The 20,738-nt window shown below is 34.6% G+C and overlaps 4 protein-coding genes across 4 annotated transcripts; 3 read left to right on the top strand and 1 right to left on the bottom strand.

Moving 5' to 3' along the window:
* LOC105250707 (cyclin-dependent kinase 8) lies at positions 1-3,424 on the bottom strand. The gene is made up of 11 exons (XM_011256948.3): positions 3,184-3,424; positions 2,269-2,371; positions 2,069-2,179; positions 1,844-1,984; positions 1,570-1,759; positions 1,372-1,486; positions 1,201-1,299; positions 1,052-1,124; positions 872-969; positions 665-770; positions 1-345 (listed from the first exon to the last, which is right to left on the bottom strand). The coding sequence occupies exons 1-11, from the start codon at positions 3,312-3,314 to the stop codon at positions 145-147; spliced, it is 1,368 nt and encodes a 455-aa protein (XP_011255250.1). The 5' UTR covers positions 3,315-3,424; the 3' UTR covers positions 1-144.
* A 2,980-nt stretch (positions 3,425-6,404) lies between these two features.
* LOC105250734 (jerky protein homolog-like) lies at positions 6,405-8,662 on the top strand. Its single transcript, XM_011256985.3, has 2 exons — positions 6,405-6,617; positions 7,046-8,662. Exons 1-2 carry the CDS (start codon positions 6,606-6,608, stop codon positions 8,660-8,662), a joined length of 1,629 nt encoding a protein of 542 aa, XP_011255287.2. The 5' UTR covers positions 6,405-6,605.
* A 568-nt stretch (positions 8,663-9,230) lies between these two features.
* On the top strand, positions 9,231-10,603 carry LOC105250709 (small ubiquitin-related modifier 3). The gene is made up of 3 exons (XM_011256950.3): positions 9,231-9,454; positions 9,572-9,697; positions 10,030-10,603. The coding sequence occupies exons 1-3, from the start codon at positions 9,437-9,439 to the stop codon at positions 10,162-10,164; spliced, it is 279 nt and encodes a 92-aa protein (XP_011255252.1). The 5' UTR covers positions 9,231-9,436; the 3' UTR covers positions 10,165-10,603.
* A 1,421-nt stretch (positions 10,604-12,024) lies between these two features.
* LOC105250712 (transcription initiation factor TFIID subunit 1) lies at positions 12,025-20,533 on the top strand. The gene is made up of 16 exons (XM_011256957.3): positions 12,025-12,088; positions 12,276-12,676; positions 12,839-13,251; positions 13,361-13,606; positions 13,695-13,823; positions 13,896-15,076; positions 15,297-15,559; positions 15,726-16,087; positions 16,321-17,583; positions 17,710-17,952; positions 18,201-18,639; positions 18,765-18,907; positions 19,029-19,166; positions 19,322-19,448; positions 19,552-19,764; positions 20,066-20,533. The coding sequence occupies exons 2-16, from the start codon at positions 12,328-12,330 to the stop codon at positions 20,293-20,295; spliced, it is 5,739 nt and encodes a 1,912-aa protein (XP_011255259.2). The 5' UTR covers positions 12,025-12,088; positions 12,276-12,327; the 3' UTR covers positions 20,296-20,533.
* The last annotated feature ends 205 nt before the right edge of the window (positions 20,534-20,738 follow it).

Genomic DNA, 20,738 nt, shown 5'->3' with positions numbered 1-20,738 from the left:
TATATATATAAATAAAGTTATATTATCATACTTATACGGAATATGCACGAATCACTGACCATTTTAGTGAACTAAATTACTTGCGTGACAGTTTAAGTTTCGGTCTGATTCGAATTAATCGGTCGGATTCAAAGTCAAACAAAGTTAAAAACGTTGATGAAAGTTCGACGGTTGGGTCGGTTGAGCCGTCGAGTAAACCATTCCTGGTGGTTGCTGATGGGTCATCGCATGACTTTGATGCTGATGGAATTCCGGAGCACCATGCGGTCCGTTTAGTCTCACCCGTTTCGCATTCTGCCCGTGATTGTGATCGCCATTACCTTGTTGTTGTTGATTTTGCTGTTGCTATTTCACGAATACTCGGATGAGCGACAAGACGACGTAAAAATTTAGTTCAATCCTCAACTACCATATAGCGATGGAGCTTAGAAAATGGCAAAATAGCCTTCACTCGCCTTACCATTGCAGGCCCGTTTAAAAAACCAAAACCATATTTTTTAAAAATTTGAAAATAATATAACTAGTATGTAAGAGAACATATATACATATTATTAGAAACTGTATCTGTATTAAAATGGTTATTATAGTAGTTGTGGCTTAAACTCCATATTATATCACACATGTTTTCGAGATGTATCTCGAAAACATGCGCGAAAGTAATTACCGTTTGTTGCTGATTTTGCCTCGCTTTATTTTCAGTCTTTTCTTCGGTATCGTCGTCCGTGAGAAATTCCCTCTTAGGATAGGGAATAGGACATCCGGCAAATATGCTGAGATTTTTTTATCAAATAAATATAATTTATAATTGATTATTATTTAAAAAAATTTAAATTATACTTATATATAAAAATATAAAAACAGAGATGCCTACTCTTGTGTTGGCAGTGGCTCCTCTTGGAAATAGGCATCCTGCATAGAATGCTCCGATGTAATACGCTTATTTGGATCCATCATCAGTAGTTTTTGTAACTAAAACAAAGTAATACAATAAAAATTGCTTTTTTTCTAGTGTGTGTAATTAAATTTTAATGTCTCTTCTTTTAATTTGTACCAAATTGAATGCCTTGCTATCAGGTTTGATCTTATGCCGGTCCATATATTTAGTAAGCGAACAGTTTGCATAACTGAAAATAAAAGAGTCAATATTTAAAGATTTTGAATAAGATATTAATAGTTTATATTTTATTGTGATAAACTTACTTGGATCTTTTAAAATCTTTAAGTAACGTAGGGTGCTCTGGCATTTTCTTAATATCCTCCCAATCTTTTTCCAATGGAAATCCCATCACATTGAATATCCTAAACATAAATTAATTCATTTGATTTTTTCATAGTATATAAAACAAATACAAAATCATACTGTACTCTCACCTATCTAGTTGATCATGGTGATATGGATTGCTAGTCTTAATGTCTTCTTGTCTACAATGAAATATAGGTTCGGATGTTAAAAGTTCCGCGAATATACAGCCAATAGCCCATATGTCTGAAATGGCAGAACACATAATTCGATACAATTTGTACGAGCTAAAATAATATAATGGCACACAATATATCTATAACACCGACCTATAGCTTTTGTGTAATGTCTGGCACCTAAAAGTAATTCTGGAGCTCTATACCAAAATGTTACTACAACAGGATCTAAATCTGCCAAAGGTTTAAGAGGAGCATTAAATAATCTAGCAAAGCCCATGTCGGCAATTTTCACACGTCCTCGCTCATTTCCTTCACCCATTACTAAAATATTTGCAGGTTTCTAAAACAAAGAAAATTGATTGCATTAGATATAATCGATAAATATAATAAAAATACATTTATAATGCTTGCAGACAATAATTACCAAATCTCTATGAAGGACCCAGTTGGAATGTAAATAATGGATACCATCTAAAATTTGATACAATAAAGATTTGACCATGCCTTTTGGTACCATTACTGGCTTTTTATTAGCCTTTGCTGCTCTGTGAAATTTAATTATATGCTGCAAATAAAATTAACATGCTGTTTGATATTTTTATCATACATTGCAAAATACTTTCATCTTTCATTAGAAATCTAAACATACCCATAAATCATGCTCGGCAAAGTCAAATAATAACCAAACTTTGCGGTCATTATGTGAGAGAAAGACACGAATAAGGGTAATGACATTGACATGTTTTAATTCCCTGAGTAACTATAACAGAATATTATAGGATTATAAATCAAACAATTCCTTTTGTCAAATGCAGACAAATGTTATTTAAGAGTAATGAGAAAACTTACAGCAATTTCTCGACATGCAGACATTGAAAGTCCTGTACCCTCGATTTGCTTAAGGCCAAAATCTTTTGTATCAGGCCGAGACTTTAATTCACTGTCCGGTACACTATTTACAAAATTTATATTTTTAATTAAATTTAGAAAATAGAGTATTCTTAACTACAATCATGATACATTTATAATAAAAATAAAAATATTAATTAAATATTCATTTTTAACAAATAATTGTTTAAACAAATTAATTACTTAAAAAAATTAATACCATGTGTAAAAATTAATACAGCTGAGAAATTAAAGCATAAAAAATTTCATCATTTGATACTAATACTACATTCATTATTTATAATTAAATTAAATTCAATGATTATACTAAAACACAATCTTTATATATTAGAATAAATATGGGACTAATTAAATTCAAGATAGCTATTTATATGAAAAAGAACTACAAAAAAAATTTATAGAAATTTCGGAGCAGAGCTAAACAATGAATTATATTATATAATCTGAGAAGATTGAAAATTATTGAACCATCGAATACAATCATTTAAATTCAATGATTATGTTAATCATAAATTTTAAATTATAGAGTCAATTAAATCCAAAATTAAAATGCAAAATTGAATGCAGTGAGCTAGGTACAAGATAAACAATAAATTAATCACTGTTCAAGAAATCTTAAAAAAAAAAAACGATCGATAGAACGAAGATGACAGGTATTTTAATGCAGAAAGAAACTCGACTCCGAAATATATTTATCTAAAAATTTCGGAGCAAATTGCAATTTGCACTATACAATCTGATAGAATTGAAGGTTCAAATTATGTTGAACATAACGTATTTACGAGAATGTTCGAGAAAGAAATAATATTAAGCGAGTTTTGCATTGCACTTTGGAACTAGGTTAGAGATACTAACCCTTCTTTCCTACGAGCTTTGTATACGTGTCCGTAAGTGCCTCTTCCGACCTTACATCCCTCGAACTCGAAGAGATCCTCGACCTTGGTGCGGTCTTTCTGCGTTTTCATCTTAAATTCATAATCCATCATGTTTAGCGTTATCAGTACGATTATCAACTATAAACAAACATCTTTAACATGCGTGTGCACACACACGAGCTCCGAAGCACACTACACACGCCACGATTGTCACGAATCGCGCGCGAGTCCGTCCGATCAAAATGTAACCGCATGATATGACGTTTTTTTTCTCACCCGATATAGGGTAATTAGATTTCTTCAAGTTGCTCGTACTGCTATGATGTACTTTTTAAGCAGAGCGATTTGCTAGCCAGTAAATGGTGAAAATTTACTATTTTGTCACTAAAATTATTAGTGATATATTTCTAGGCATTTACGAATATCTAGTAATTAATATCAGAGAGTTGATATATTGCAAATATTCAATGATAATAACCAATAGTGATGCAACATATGAACGCACAGAGAGACATAGGCTGATGGCAGAGAACTAGATGTCTGTCGTAGTCGTGGACGTAAAGTAAGACAGAGAAAAACGTAAGTCGTACAAGACCATTGTGACAATGGCCTTGTACGACTTACGTTTTTCTCTGTTTTACTTTACGTCCACGACTACGACAGACATCTAGTTCTCTGCCATCAGCCATAGTATAGATGCATGGACGTAAGAAATACTGGACAGAGTGTCCATGCTTCTCATTAAAATGTGTAAAAGTGTACGTCGCACATTTAATACGATTAATATACTACGTAATAAAATGTAATACACTAATGAAATAATTAAATATTATTTTTGAAAGCATGATAAAATCCAGGCAGCATACGCTTGTGTTTACATCGACATCCAAAGCACTGAGAGGTTAGGTTAGGTTAAGTTAGATCGAAAAAATTTATCGTTTAACAGTTGGCAGTCCTACGAGATAGGCTGTGCAGCACTGCGCGTATATAAAATAAATTTGAAATCGCTTCTAGCCTAACCATCTTCACGCGATCGACTTTATTTGAATTGCACGGCATCGCATCGAATTATGATGCGGCGCCGATTTGTTCGAACGTAATTCGGGACATCGCGATACTGTATAAGCGTCGAATGAGCACGAATTGTCACGCAAATATGATAAATCACATCTACTCACCGTTCACCGGCTGTTCCACAGGCCGCTCCACTCGCTCGCCTTGGGACGTCCCATTCCGATCTTAATGCACACGATATCATCAATGCGAACGCGCGACACTTTATTCGGCACTCCCGATATTCGCTCGCATCCGATAATCATCATCAAGGGCGCAAATAATGCGACGCGACTTCGCTCCATCTTCGCGATCGCGCTATCACTGAACTGTGAAAAATAGCTGTCGCGCACTTTCACCGACATATTATGAAAGTCGCGCGATCATCCTTGGACACTTTCGACGCTCTTTCACTCGCGATATTCGTTTAAAAACGGTTAAAAGACGCGAAAAATGCGGACGTACGACGATCCGTGTAACTGCGTATGACTCCGATTCACGTATGACGCGTATGACGTAGCGATCACGCGCCAACATGGCGGCCGAACCAGTGCGCACTGGTTCGGCCGCCATGTTGGCGCGTGACTGCACGTCACTGCTACGTCACAGCTACGTCATACGCGTCATACGCGTCATACGTGACTCGGAGTCATACGCAGTTACACGGATCGTCGTACGTCCGCATTTTTCGTGTCTTTTAACCGTTTTTAAACGAATATCGCGAGTGAACGAGCGTCGAAAGTGTCGAAGGATAATCGCGCGACTTTTATAGTGTGTCGATGGAAACGCGCGACAGCGATTTTTGACGATATTCAGTGATGGCGTCATCGCGAAGATGGAGCGAAGTCGCGTCGCGTTATTTGCGCCCTTGATGATGATTATCGGATGCGAGCGAATATCGGGAGTGCCGAATAAAGTGTCGCGCGTTCGCGTTGATGATATCGTGTGCATCAAGATCGGAATGGGATGTCCCGAGGCGAGCGAGTGGAGCGGCCTGTGGAACAGCCGGTGAACGGTGAGTAGATGTGATTTATCATATTTGCGTGACAATTCGTGCTCATTCGACGCTTATACAGCATCGCGATGTCCCGAATTACGTTCGAACAAATCGGCGCCACATCATAATTCGATGCGATGCCGTGCAATTCAAATAAAGTCGATCGCGTAAAGATGGTTAGGCTAGAAGCGATTTCAAATTTATTTTATATACACGCAGTGCTGCACAGCCTATCTCGTAGGGCTGCCAACTGTTAAGGTGCAATTTCATTGACGCTAAAAAGTAGCGTCAATGAAAAGGCCGCTTTACACACTGAAAAAGTTGAAACTGTGAGGTGCAATTTCATTGACGCTAAAAAGTAGCGTCACCATTGGTTGAACAAAGAAGCAACTACTTACTTCTTTGTCCAACCAATGGTTGACGCTACTTTTTAGCGTCAATGAAATTGCACCTTTGAACTTTATTTTATTGATGCCAAATCTAGAGAAAAGGTGCAATTTCATTGACGCTAAAAAGTAGCGTCAACAATTGGTTGAACAAAGAAGCAACTACTTACTTCTTTGTTCAACCAATGGTTGACGCTACTTTTTAGCGTCAATGAAATTGCACCTAAAGTCTATTTTAATTTGCCGCTGGTTTCTAGCGTCAATGAAATTGCACCTTAATTGATCAATTGCAACGTCAAATGAGACGCTCCCGATGCTGCCATATAAAGGTACCTTTAATGCCTCCAGCCAATCATCTCTCGCTATTTTATTTTGGCCGAAGCAGGAAATTGATTGGCCACCACGTGAGTCGTATATACGAAAAATTCGTAATGTATATACGCATGGAAAAATCAATCAATAATTCGTCTAGTACAAATAATATGGTCGCATTCGAAGGACTCAACCACTGATGTGATTAATTAATATTTTTTTATGGCTGTGTGTTTGTCTCTTTCCAACTTAAGCCCGTTCTACAATGAATCGTAAATCATAAGTCGTAGGCAAATTGACCAATCATGGTTGATTATTTTTGAAATAATCAACCATGATTGGTCAATTTGCCTACGACTTACGACTCATTGTAGAACGGGCCTTACTGTACTAGTGTAGCAGTGCAACTAAAAAGAACAAACCCATTGGAAGTTCTCTCTGACATCGATTAATCCAGTAAATAAATATTGATGTAGGAACAAATGTATTGCTTATATTCTGAGTTTAAACTGGATCGAAATAGAGCATAATATAAAAAATACGAGGAAAAAAATGCTGTAATTTTCGAATTTGTGTGAAGACAAAGATTAAGATATAATTTTAATTGTAATAAAAATTTAATAGAAATTACATACAAAATACGAAGAATAAAAGATGACAGATAAGGTGTGTTAATATGGTTATTATTGAAATATCGTCGATAAAAATTCGATAATCAATTTTTAATTCAGTTGTTTATTAAATGGAATGTTTTGATTGTTGTAATTTGAAGGTACAATTTTCGTGAGTGAAACGAGTGAAAAATTCTATAAAAATTACTAATTTTTTACTTGCTCTTGTCATCAGACAGTATAATAAAAAATTGCTATTAATCGCTATATAATACTTATGTTAATGAATAAAAATATTTAATAAAGATATATTATGACATGGAAATGTGTCATATTGATAAATATATGATATCGCTCAAACTTAAAAATATTATTAGTGAAATCTTTATTAACAATATTATATAACCAATTGTGTTTTCAATTTTTATATTCATATAATACAATTACTAAAAAGTAAAAATCTTGTTTTATTTTGTTTTACAGGAAATAGCTCGTATTCCTTTTTCTCAGGAACAGACCAAGCAAACGCGCCTCAGTATCGAAGATCGTGTTAAAATTGTAAAACGACTTGATAATGGAGAAAAAGGCACTGATCTAGCACGGGAATACAAGATATCCAGGTCAGCAATTACATTTATAAAAAAATCTAAGGAATATCTGATAAAACAAAGAAGTGCACTTATTATGTGCCAGGGACAAACATCTAAGAAAAGATGTACAGGTGTTGAAAATAGTCCCCTTGAGCAAGCTTTGTATGAATGGTTTCTCCAGAAGAAAAGTATAGGAGAATCTGTCACAGGAACAATGTTACAAGAGAAGGCAGTTGAGTTGAATAAAATGCTTAATGGTACCAGTAATTTTAAAGGCACCAATGGTTTTATATCCAAATTTAAAAAAAGGCACAGTATTGGATCTTCAACAGTTCATGGAGAGAAAGCTTCTGCAAGTAAAAATGCAAATACTTTTTGTCGAGAATTTATAAAATATATAATGGACAATAAAATACCATTAGATAAAGTTTATAATGCCAAAGAAACTGTACTCTATTGGAAAACGTTGCCGAGTAAAATTCTTACTAGTAATGAACATGAAGATCCTGATAAAGAATCAGAAAAAGACAAAGTCACATTAATAGTATGCACAAATGCGACAGGAAGTCATAAACTGCCTATGTTAATTGTTGGAGATGCATATAACTGTTTTGAGAATGTAAGATTATCATCAATTATTTATACAAGACAGAATAATGCATGTATGGATAAACAATTAATGTTGACATGGTATCAGGAAATTTTTTTACCAGAAATTGAAGCAGTTCATAACTCCAGTACCGAACAATGTCTTCTTCTACTTGAGAATGCTCCCAGTTATCCTTCATTAGAAGAACTTAACTCAATTAGTGAACAATGTCAAGTAATTTGTCTACCATCTAATGCGACTTCACTTATACCTATGGATCAAGGAGTTATTGAAAAACTGAAAAAGATATATAGAAAATATTTTCTAAGGGTAATACTTACAGCAGAAACTGCAGAAGATGTCCAAAAGTTGTTAAAATCACTTGACATGCTTAAATGCTGTCATTTAATAAGTGATGCTTGGGATGAAGTGGCAGAAGTCGTTATAAAGGATAGCTGGAAGAATATATTTCCTTTATACTTGGAAGAACAGCTCGATTCACGATTATTTTTGAACATGGTAAATAAAATTCCTGAATATGATAATATTACATTAGAAGAGATTAATTTATGGTTAAATAATGATAACAATAAACAAGAATGCCAATTGCTAAATCAAGAAGAATTAGATCAAGAATTAGATCAAGAATTAGATCAAGAATTGGCAGAACTCTCAGAACATCATGAAGATGCAGAAGTTAGTCAAATAGTGAATCAAGAGAATGAAGAAGAGGAAGAAAATCATGAATATTTAAATGATAATGATTCTACAAATGCTGTTACATCAAAAAGTGCTCTCGACGCGATTATTACATTTTTATTCTGGTATCAGACTCAAAATCAATGCTCGCTGGAAGATCGTCAATATATACGAAAATTTTGGAGACGTGCAATGGACGAAATTCCCCCAAAAGATAATTAATAGATATAATATATAAATATAATATATAAAATTGTATAGATTAAAAAATCTATAAAATAGATTAAAATAAATTATTAAAGTTTTTTCTATTGCTGCGATAAATAAAATTTTTATTTATTGAAGTACTGTAAAATTTTATTTTATAACTTTGAATATTTGTAACATTTACAGAAAGAATACATTCGAATATCCGATATGTTTCAGATGAGTTTTTTCAGCAAGAAATATACAAATGCAATATCACATGATTAGCTTGTCAAATAAAAAAATTTTCAGAACTCTGAAAAATTCTCTGTTCAATAGCCATATTATTTTTTGCTAGAAATTGGCGAGAATTTTTAAATTCTTTTACAAATTACTTTTTCATCATGTTCTTTAATTATTCTCTCTAGGATGAAATTCATGTGAAACGCTAGGGAATTATGCTAGGAATTTTCGCGCTAATCTCTCGCTCGGAAAAGCCGTAAATTGATTGGCTGTCGCGACCTGTGTGCGGAGCTTCGTGTTTCCGTGATAAATAAAAGAAAATTCCATCTAGAAATTCACGAACGTTGCGTGTCTCTATAGAATTCATCATTCGTGCAAAATGGTAACGTTGTGATCGCCGTTTTGCGAAAGAAGCGGGATCGAGCGGGATTTCTCTGCGAGTGTTTATTTCCAAGAAACATACGTGCGTCGAGCACACGTATCGACCGGTTGGTTTCACGATCACCAATTCCGGCGACCCTCTCGTGTTTGCCACCTCGTAATCGGCCCTCGTCTAACTGCGGTACCATGTCGGATGAAAAGAAGGTAACGCTTCGTAATCCCTAACCCTAACCGCCGACGATTATTTACAATGTTGGAGCGCGGGTAGCGCGTCTCCCGCGTGTCTCACAATCACTCGTCAATCGTCTTTTGTCCGCGCAGGAAACGAAAGCGGAATCGGAGCACATAAACCTGAAGGTGCTGGGGCAGGACAATGCGGTAGTTCAGTTTAAAATTAAGAAACACACACCTCTTCGTAAATTGATGAACGCGTACTGCGACCGTGTAGTAAGTATCCACCGATAATTTCAACTTTAATGGCCAAAACAGAAGTCTGTCAAACGTTTCGCTGAAAATTTTCAATATATGAACATTTATGTCTTTTATGACAATGCAGTAGAGCAACATTTATGTTTGGATATAATATAAATACACACTGAAGAGCAACAAGCAGTAATATTCTGCGATGTAACTTTTTTCTAATATGCTAATGATGGTTTTAAAATTTTTGAAATACCAGTTTTTTTCATCAGTAATATTATTTTTTAAAGAAATAATGGATAAGCTATTGTGCTTTTGAACAAAATATCGATATTATTATTGCTGATATTGTCTCGCAGGGTTTGGCAATAGCAGCAGTAAGATTTAGATTCGATGGACAGCCCATAAACGAACTAGATACACCTACGACGCTAGAAATGGAAGAGGGGGATACAATAGAGGTATATCAACAACAAACAGGTGGTTCGTGTTGAGACACAATATGTCGCGTTTACAAATGGACTAAATGAAATTTACTGTTCCAACAGTGTTTATTTTTGACAGAAAATATGATTTATTTTTGGTTTATGTTTATTCCGCTCTGCAAGATTGGGGACTTTATCATATCCCATAATATGCAGATTCATTCATATGTTGTAATTTAATTATCTTGTCTTTATTTCTTGATATTTGTTGAATATACTTGCTTGTTATTTAAAATAACAGTAGCCTGATATATTCTTTATCTAAAGACGCACATTATGCATTTATTTGAAGTCTTCAATTGTCAACCATATTTACTGCAAGTTTTTATTGACATGATATATTTTCAAGTACAATTGTCTACAATTTATTGTTAAAAATATGAACTTATGTTATTGTAGGGAGAAAGAATCGTACATTATTTAAAGAATACAGTCATTGTCATTGTAAAATCTATTAAAAATCGGAATTTTTCTTGCATGTTTCTCAATATTATAATAATTTAAGCTGTACTGAATAAATTCTCATTTTTTTTTTATATTTATAAAAGAGAGTGTACAGAAGAACTAATTATAGAATAATATGTGCATTTTTATTGATGAATGAATAAAAATTACATTCGCAGAGTTTCGATTTCCATCTGTGCTTCATGAAACCAAATTTTGTATCTGTAAAAAGACTTGTTATTTATAATTTCTACATGGCCCACGTTACTTTGTATATGAGCGAGAATAAACAGTGTGTTATCTTTTCTAAAAGAAAACCTTCCATTTTAGCGAGTAGTTTTATAATATTTTATAATATTCTTGAGTCATCACATATTTAGCAAAATATAAATACAAAGTAATTTATATTTTCTTTAAGAAAAAGATAAGCAGCATATATATTTTGTCAAGATTAACTATTATGTCAATGTATGCAAAAAAAATGTATCTTCTTTTGATATCTATTATATTTACTAATTGTAAGTTTTACAAAACTGTAAAGTATGGTATTTAAAATATGTTCTTGAAAGTACATTTTAATTAGGCATTAAACTGCTAACTACATATATAAAAATATGGAGTTTAAAATTTATGTATCTCATATGGTATAAAACATCAATTTTTGTAAAGCTATTTCTATGTATATATTTATAGTCTCTTGAAAAAATATATCTATAAATTTAAATTTAAGCAAAAACAATAATATAATATAAACAATAAAAATGTAGATTTAAAAATAATAAATATAAGCAGCATACATATGTTTTCAATGCAATGCCAATTATATTAAAGGAGATTGATCAACTATCGACTATTGTCTGAATAGGCCCATACAGAATTAAAATGTTAAATTTCAATAAGAGGTGAAATGAGCTTAAATAAATTGCTAATTCAAACTTTGAAAAATGAATTTATTACGAGTTTTAATAAATCACCCCTTCTTGTATCAAACTAATGTTATTTGTTTAACAAAAAAACGTGATAAATTAGATTTTTTTTTAACAAAAATATGATTTCATATTTTATTGACAGAAGATAATATATTTTTTTTAATAAAAATGATTTTTTTATATGCAATTCTGTTAATTTTTATTAATATGGATTTTTTTATTTACGGAATAAACAAATAAAAACAATAATAAAAAAGGTTTATTTGGCGATTGGACTTAATCGCTCATGTAAACCGTGCCTGAAGTAATTAACACGATTGATTAATCAGAGAGCTCTGTGTTCAGTTAGCCAATAAACGATGTGTCAAATTGAATAGCATCCATTTACTAGTTTCGCTTTAGGGATAAAGTTTCATAAACAATTCCCAGATGTCGCTTAAGTCAGTTTCTCTTTTCAGTTTCGTTTCTACTATTCGTGTAATCAGCATACCAGATAAATTCATCGAAATTGTAGTTTGGTTATTAGTTCGTTTCCGTTTGTTTCGCGATCGCATCGAATGGTCAGTTGCAATATTATTTATATAAACAAATTGATAGATTACGGGATTCATATGCGATCATTCGATTTCGAGTAGCTGATAAGAGAATCGACAATTTTCTACAAATTGTGACAATGACAGAGATATCTATACATGATAAAAAAAAGGCGCATCACATTAATTAATTTATTTACGTATATGATTACAGTGCATATAACAAAGATATTTCAAATTGATTGTTGAATCTTATTGAAAATAAAATGGGAGACTCCGAAGAGGAGAACGAGAAAGACTTGGTGTCTGACCTCAACATCACTGGTTTTCTCTTTGGCAACATTGATGATAATGGTCAGTTGGAGGATGATATCTTGGATCCCGAAGCAAAACAACACTTAGCTTCGCTCAGTCGCCTCGGTTTAAGCTCATTCATCAGTGAGATGATGTCTAATGACTGTACCACTGAGGAAAAAGAAAACAAAGTAGATAATAAGACAGAGGGTCAAAACACAACTGTAAATGATACCGATGTGGATTATTTCACAAAATCGCCTACTGCACTTGATTTTTCTGATATAAATGAATTAGCGGATGATATAAACGATGACGCCCGTTAGTACTCATGCTTGCATTTTATACAATTTATATATGTAATAGATATTTGTTTATAATGAACTTTTAAACTCATTAATATAATATATAGATTTTTTAATTAAAAAATTTAATTAATATAAGGAAGTAAATTATGAATATAATATTGCAATTTGTTTTTAGTAAAAAGTAATATAATTGATAAGAGATTAGACAAGGAGAATGCAGATTATGATGCTGATGATGAAGAGGTTATCAACAAGTCGGATACACAACTGATGCCACCTCCACCAATACCCGAGGAAAAAGAAGCTTTAACTGCAGAGGAAGCAGAGGCTGCGCGTCAACGTAAATTAGAGACGCCTTTAGCTTCTATGTTGCCTTCCAAGTATGCCAATATCGACGTTACTGAGTTATTTCCGGATTTTCGCACCAATAAGGTTCTCAGATTCTCGAGATTATTTGGTCCGGGCAAGCCGAGCAGTTTGCCACAAATATGGAGAGGTGTAAGAAAGCGACGTAAAAAGAAAAAGCATCATGATATCAAAGATTCCGACTCTGGATCTGATCAGGATGATAAAAAGCCTAAATTTAAGGTATATTTTAAGACATCTTTATGCATCTAATTTTATGCTCAAATAAAATTAAAAAATTTTTTCAGTATGATTAATTTTCCTTCAAGTTATACAAATCTATTTGTCTCAGGGTTGGATAATGCAGTACGGTCCCGAGCCTAGCGCGGAAGCATGTCGCTCAGATGACGAAAACAAGCTTCTATTACCGGTAGAAGACAAAGAACAGACTGGTAAGACAGGTGAAACCGGAGAGAACGGCGATATGGGACCCAAAGTGGCAGACTGGAGATTTGGACCAGCACAGTTGTGGTATGACATGTTGGAGGTTCCAGAAACTGGAGACGGATTCAACTACGGTTTTCAAACGAAGGATAAAGTGTGTGATTATTTTATCACGTTAATATTGGTTGATATTAAAATTAATGTGTGACAACGTATGTTTCTTAATATTGAATTTCCATCAGGCGGAAGACCAAGGGAGCGATAAATTGGAGACCAAGATTGAAGAATTTGCTGATGATGCGTTTTTGATGGTATCACAGTTACACTGGGAGGACGATGTTGTGTGGAATGGAGACGATATAAAGCATAAAGTAATTTTAATAATGAAACAATTGTTATCACGTATGCAATAATGCAGATAACATTTATTTCTTATTCCATAGGTAATGCAAAAATTAAATAGTAAGAATAACGCAGCTGGCTGGGTGCCCTCGAGCGGCAATAGAACTGCTCAAGCCTTTAGTCAACCAGGAAAAGGTGCTCCAGTTACAGTTGCGCCTAATGTCAGATTGGCTACTTCGCAAATCGCAACGCCGTTACACATGCAATCCCAGAAGAATAAAATAAATATGGGCAAGGGAAATCAACAACAACAACGTGAGGAAAATTACGATGATACCTGGTACTCGATATTTCCTGTGGAAAACGAGGAACTAGTTTACGGTTTATGGGAAGAAGAGGTGATCTGGGATCCGGAGAATATGAAGAAGATCCCGAAGCCGAAGATACTCACGTTAGATCCAAATGATGAAAATATAGTTTTAGGCATACCGGACGACATTGATCCTGCTCTTCTTCACAAGGATAACGGTCCGCAGCCTAAGGTAAAAATTCCTCACCCACATGTAAAAAAGAGCAAATTATTACTGGGCAAGGCGGGCGTCATCAATGTCCTCGAAGAAGATACACCTCCGCCGCCGCCCAAATCACCTGACAGGGATCCGTTTAACATATCAAACGACACGTATTACATGCCCAAATCGTCAGAAACTACATTGAGGCTGAAAGTCGGCGGCGGCAATTTAATACAGCATAGTACTCCGGTGGTGGAGTTACGTGTTCCTTTTGTACAAACACACATGGGTCCAATGCGATTGAGAAATTTTCATAGGCCGCCGTTGCGAAGATTCAGCCACGGTCCATTGGCTCATCCAGGTCCGCACAGCGTTCTACCTTTACTAAAGCACATTAAGAAGAAGGCTAAGCAACGAGAGCAAGAAAGAATCGCTTCCGGTGGTGGCGATGTGTTCTTTATGAGAACACCTGAAGACTTAACCGGTCGAGATGGGGAATTGGTGCTTGTCGAGTTCTCGGAAGAGCACCCGCCGCTCATGAACCAAGTCGGTATGTGCTCCAAAATGAAGAATTATTACAAGAGAAGAGCCGGTAAAGATCAAGGTCCGCAAACATATAAATATGGGGAAACGGCATACGCTCATACCAGTCCATTTCTGGGCATTCTTACCCCTGGTCAAAGTATCCAGGCGATCGAGAACAACATGTACAGAGCTCCAATTTACGAGCATAAAATTCCTGATACTGATTTCTTAGTTATAAGAACGAGGTATTGTGTTAATATACATATATACACGATTATATTATTTTTTCTTTTTTATGCTTGTCAAAGTTTTATATTATTTTAAATTATATTATTTTAAACTTTGTATTTTTACTTTTATTTTTATTTTTTGTTAGTCGTACATATTTTTTTTGCTTGTATATACTTATTTATTTGATTAGAGAGAATTATATCTATTTTTAATTAATCTTATAAATTTTTGCAGACAGCAATATTATGTTAGAGAGATGGACGCCTTGTTTGTTGCGGGACAAGAGTGCCCTTTGTACGAAGTACCGGGACCTAATTCAAAGAGAGCGAACAATTTCGTGCGCGATTTCCTGCAAGTGTTCATATATAGATTATTTTGGAAGTCGCGCGATACACCTCGACGGATTAAGATGGATGACATAAAGAAAGCTTTCCCGTCCCATAGCGAGAGCAGTATCAGGAAAAGATTAAAATTATGTGCAGACTTTAAAAGAACTGGTGCGTAACTGATATTGGATTGTGTGTGTGTGTGTGTGTGATTTTTTTATAACATAAATTATTGCATTCAATCAAATTTTTATAGAAGAAATGTTATATACATATTTTGTAGATTTTCTATAAACACACATATTAAAATAATTTATCTGGGAATTTTCTGATATAGGAATGGATTCCAACTGGTGGGTGATAAAACCAGACTTTAGATTGCCAACAGAGGAAGAAATTCGCGCCATGGTGTCGCCAGAGCAATGTTGTTCTTACTTCAGCATGATCGCGGCCGAGCAGCGTTTAAAAGACGCCGGATATGGGGAGAAATTCTTATTTACTCCGCAGGACGATGATGATGAAGATATGCAGCTTAAGATGGACGACGAGGTAAAGGTGGCACCATGGAACACGACGCGCGCTTACATACAGGCTATGAAAGGAAAATGCTTGCTACAATTGGCTGGTCCGGCAGATCCAACTGGTTGCGGTGAAGGCTTCTCTTATGTCAGAGTACCGAATAAACCAACTATTAGCAAGGTTTGTTTGAATAAACTTTGAAAAAATGCTTCACATTGTCATACGAAAGAAAAACGTGTTGAATTCAACAAAACTAAAGATATAATATTAATAGTCGTCAATAATTAACATCAATATCTCTTTAAGTAGTTTTCTTAATTTTATAATATTGCTATTTTTAAAAGAATTAAATAGATTAAAAATCTATTAACCAAAGAAGATGGGAATAAATCATAAAACCTTATTTTAACCAGGAGGAGCAAGAAGCTCAACCAAAGAGAACTGTAACTGGCACAGATGCGGATCTAAGGAGATTGTCTTTGAACAATGCGAAAGCATTGTTACGTAAGTTTGGCGTGCCCGAGGAAGAGATCAAGAAGCTATCGCGTTGGGAAGTAATCGATGTAGTACGAACTTTATCGACAGAGAAAGCGAAAGCCGGCGAAGAGGGTATGACAAAATTTTCTCGAGGCAATCGTTTCTCTATTGCCGAACATCAAGAGCGTTATAAAGAGGAATGCCAACGTATTTTCGATCTGCAAAATCGTGTACTGTCGTCGAACGAGGTACTGAGCACAGATGAAGGCGAGAGCTCGGAAGAAGATAGCTCGGACATCGAGGAAATGGGTAAGAACATTGAGAACATGCTATCGAATAAAAAGACCAGCACGCAGCTATCGTTGGAGCGAGAAGAACAACAGCGACACGAGCTACGAAAAATGCTGATGGGTGAAGCGCAGGAGCAAGAGAACAAGAAGGGCAAGGAAAATAAAAAGAAAGACGAGGAAGAAGACAGTCCGATTAACAATTTTAATGCACAGCAAGGTCGCGTATTGAAAATTTATCGTACGTTCCGCAATCCGGAGGGCAAAGAATACACACGAGTCGAATTGGTAAGGAAACCTGCCGTAATTGATACGTATCTCAAGATCCGCAACTCGAAGGACGAGACATTTATCAAGCAATTTGCCACGTTGGATGAGGCGCAAAAGGAGGAGATGAAGCGAGAGAAGCGTAGGCTGCAGGAACAATTGCGGCGGATCAAACGAAATCAGGAGAGGGAACGTATGTTGGGCGGACCGGCGATCGTGAACGGCAGTGTCAATAATTCGAATAACAACAATAATAGCAATAATAATATATTCGATCGCAGCAGCAACAACACTCCGACTACCACTTCCTCGACCAGTATCCTTCCGTTCTGTAATTTCCCATCTTCTTCCACTACCACTACCACTACACTTAAACATCCAAAACCGGAGGTATCACCTCCCAAGCGTAAAAAACCTAAACTTAAGCCAGATCTAAAACTCAAATGCGGTGCCTGCGGCAACGTCGGCCATATGCGCACCAATAAAGCCTGCCCACTTTACCAGAACAGCATCGCCACTGCACCGGTCAATGTCGCGATGACTGAAGAGCAGGAGGAAGAGATTGAAAAGCAGTTGAACACCGATGATCAGGATTTGGTAAATGTCGATGGTACCAAAGTGAAACTGTCGTCGAAATTGATCAAGGTAAATCAACGTTATTTTCAAATTTAACATTATCCACTAGATCTATATCGACATTTTTTTCTGAATAAGCATGATTCAAGAGAAAAATATAAAGAAGATTGTAAATGAATATTTGACTTATTTCAGCATGCTGAAGAGATGAAGAGACGTACACTGCTACTTAAAGTACCAAAGGAAGCAGTAAACTCGAAGAAACGCAGAAAACCGCCTACTGATGATCACTGTGATTACTTAAAACGCCATCAAAGACCAGTCAACAGGCGTAGGACTGATCCAGTTGTTGTAATGTCAACGATGTTGGAGAGTATTCTAAATGAAATGAGAGATCTGCCGGACGTGCAACCTTTCTTATTCCCAGTCAATGCAAAAGTAAATGTTATTTTAACTTATTACCAATACATTGATTAAAACGTCGAGGATAAACCTAAGAGTCTTGAAAAATTTTCCTCGCAAGATATATAAAATATAAAAAAAAGAATTAAACAAAAATCTTAAATTAAAATTTTTTTAATTATAACTATGAATTTATGTATATGCAAATTTAAATGTGTGACACTTAATTAGAAATATCTTTTTTAAAACTCATGTAAAATATTATCTATATTATTTGTCATCAGGCAGTTCCCGATTATCATAAAATTATACAACGACCTATGGATCTACAGACTATACGTGAGAATTTAAGATTAAAAAAATATCAAAGTAGAGAAGAGTTTTTGGCGGATGTTAATCAGATTGTGGAAAATTCAACTCTTTATAACGGAGCGAAAAGTTCGTTAACCGTGGCCGCTAAAAGAATGCTAGATACGTGCGTTGAGAGGCTCGGAGAAAAAGAGGATCGTTTAATGAGACTAGAGAAAGCCATCAATCCTCTTCTGGACGACGATGACCAAGTTGCCCTCACCTTCATTTTAGATAACGTTATTAACAACAAGTTGAAATCCATGACAGAGGTGTGGCCATTTATGAAACCTGTTAATAAAAAGTTAATAAAAGATTATTATAATATCGTAAAGAGGCCAATGGACCTAGAAACGATATCCAAAAAAGTTTCTGGTAAGAAGAAAATTAAATCTTGATCTATAATTTACATATAAAAAGAGAAGATACTTTGTATAAATTTTTATTTATTTTTTAAAAATTAATCTAAGTATCTACCTTTAAAATTCTTTTATTTTTAGCGCATAAATATCATAGCCGTCACGACTTTCTCAGGGATATTGAGCAGATTTTAGAAAATTGCGTGCTTTATAATGGGAAGGATTCTCATCTCACAAATAAGGCAGAATTACTAGTTAAAGTGTGTAAAGAAACATTAGATGAGGTACAAACATTTTTAAATATTAATTAAATATATAAAAATTATTAACAGTACAATAGAAATAAGAAATTATTGAAGCAAAAAGTTAGATTTCGCAGACGATGATAAACTTATTGTATTTCAGTACGATGAACATCTAACACAATTAGAAAACAATATATTGCTTGTGCAAAAACGTGCGATGGAGCAAGCGGATATAGATTCTTCGTGGCTTGGTCCGGACGATGAAAATTATACTATTGCAGAATCTGAATTCAGAAACGTAATATATATTACATTAATTTTTACATTTATCATTTTTATACTTTATGTTTATATAGCATATATTTTATTTATTTCATTACTAAACTTTTATTATGTGTTAATATGTAATTCTTAATTTGTTTTACTTTTTTTTAACATTGAATTTATCTTCAGAGTCAGACCAGTTCTCCAGAGAATCCATTTGGCAAGTCAAACATGGATGACTTTGATTACGTAGATGTAGAAGGAGACGAAATGGACGTTGATAGAAATTCGAAAAAGAAAGATGTTCTCGAAGAAGGTAAAATAGTATAATCTGAATTTTATTTTCTATCAATTTAGAAAGCTCTTTTTCTCTCTCTCTCTCTCTCTTTTGTTAAATATTTTTTCTTTTTCTTCTGCAGATCTTCAATTCTCTAGTGAAGATGAATTCGATGAAGTACCCTTTGTTACGGACGAACATTCCGGACAAAACGAAATGGAGACACTGGAGTTGAGCGAGGTCAGAGAGGAAGGTGTAGTACTAGCAGACGATGATAGCCAGCAAGCTGCCGAGGCGATGGTTCAATTAGGTAACGTCGGTTTTTATGTGGGCGAGCAACAGCTGCTTCAGCAAGGTAAATGCAAAAGATCGAGAAATAAGATTTCAAGTTCGATAATTGATTCTTTTATTATTTGATTCGCTAATCTATTATTTGAAGAAAATTTAGAATTTTTTTATACAGATGTAGATAATTCTAGAAAGAGGCAAATAATTACAAATATTTTTATATTGAGATTGAGTCTATATATGAGAAACTGTTGGGAAAATAAAACAGTTCTTCTCGGAGAAATAAATTTTTGAATTATTCGCTCGTTTTGAATCACAAGTTGTATTTGATCTTTTGCTAAATAAAATTTTGGTGTTGATGCTTACAGATGAAAGCATGGACGTTGATCCGAATTACGATCCATCGGATTTCTTGCTAGCTGGCTTGCCGGCTAGAGACGATAAAGGCGAAAATAAGATTCAAGATGATCTGGCTGTTTCCGAAAGCGACGATGACGCCGAGAACACCATTCCAAAGCAGGAGTCGCAACAGAACCAACAACAGCAGCAACAATTATCACAACCGGATGAGGATGTTGGCGGCGATTTGTGGTTCTAAATGCGCGTTTTGTTACTTTTTTGAAGCGATACGAGGGCTATATATCTAACAATGGGCAGATACATTCACACACACATGGTTACGGATTCTCGAATCCACAAGTTCATCTTGTATCATTGAAGAGAAGAGTTGTAGGATTTACTCTTCGTACATTATGTGCATATATTGTATAGAATCTTGTAAATATAAAATAAAAAATGTTTTTCTTTTCTATTTCAGTGTATTAACAATCTTGTACAATGTAGCAATATACATACTGCTATTTTATTATATAAGTAAAATCTGTCAAATGATGTTGAATCAACAAATTTTTTAAATTACGTTCTCTCTCTTTCTCTTGTCATGAGGAGAGAAATAATAAATCTTAATTTTATATTTTACTAAATAATGTTACTCGCTAACTCTATAATCAAATGTGAGTATTTAACACAATGAAAGCTGCA

The sequence above is a fragment of the Camponotus floridanus genome, unplaced genomic scaffold, assembly GCF_003227725.1.
Source record: "Camponotus floridanus strain SB8 unplaced genomic scaffold, Cflo_v7.5 scaffold23, whole genome shotgun sequence".
NCBI lineage: Eukaryota > Metazoa > Arthropoda > Insecta > Hymenoptera > Formicidae > Camponotus > Camponotus floridanus.
This window is presented reverse-complemented; position numbering and strand designations above follow the sequence as displayed.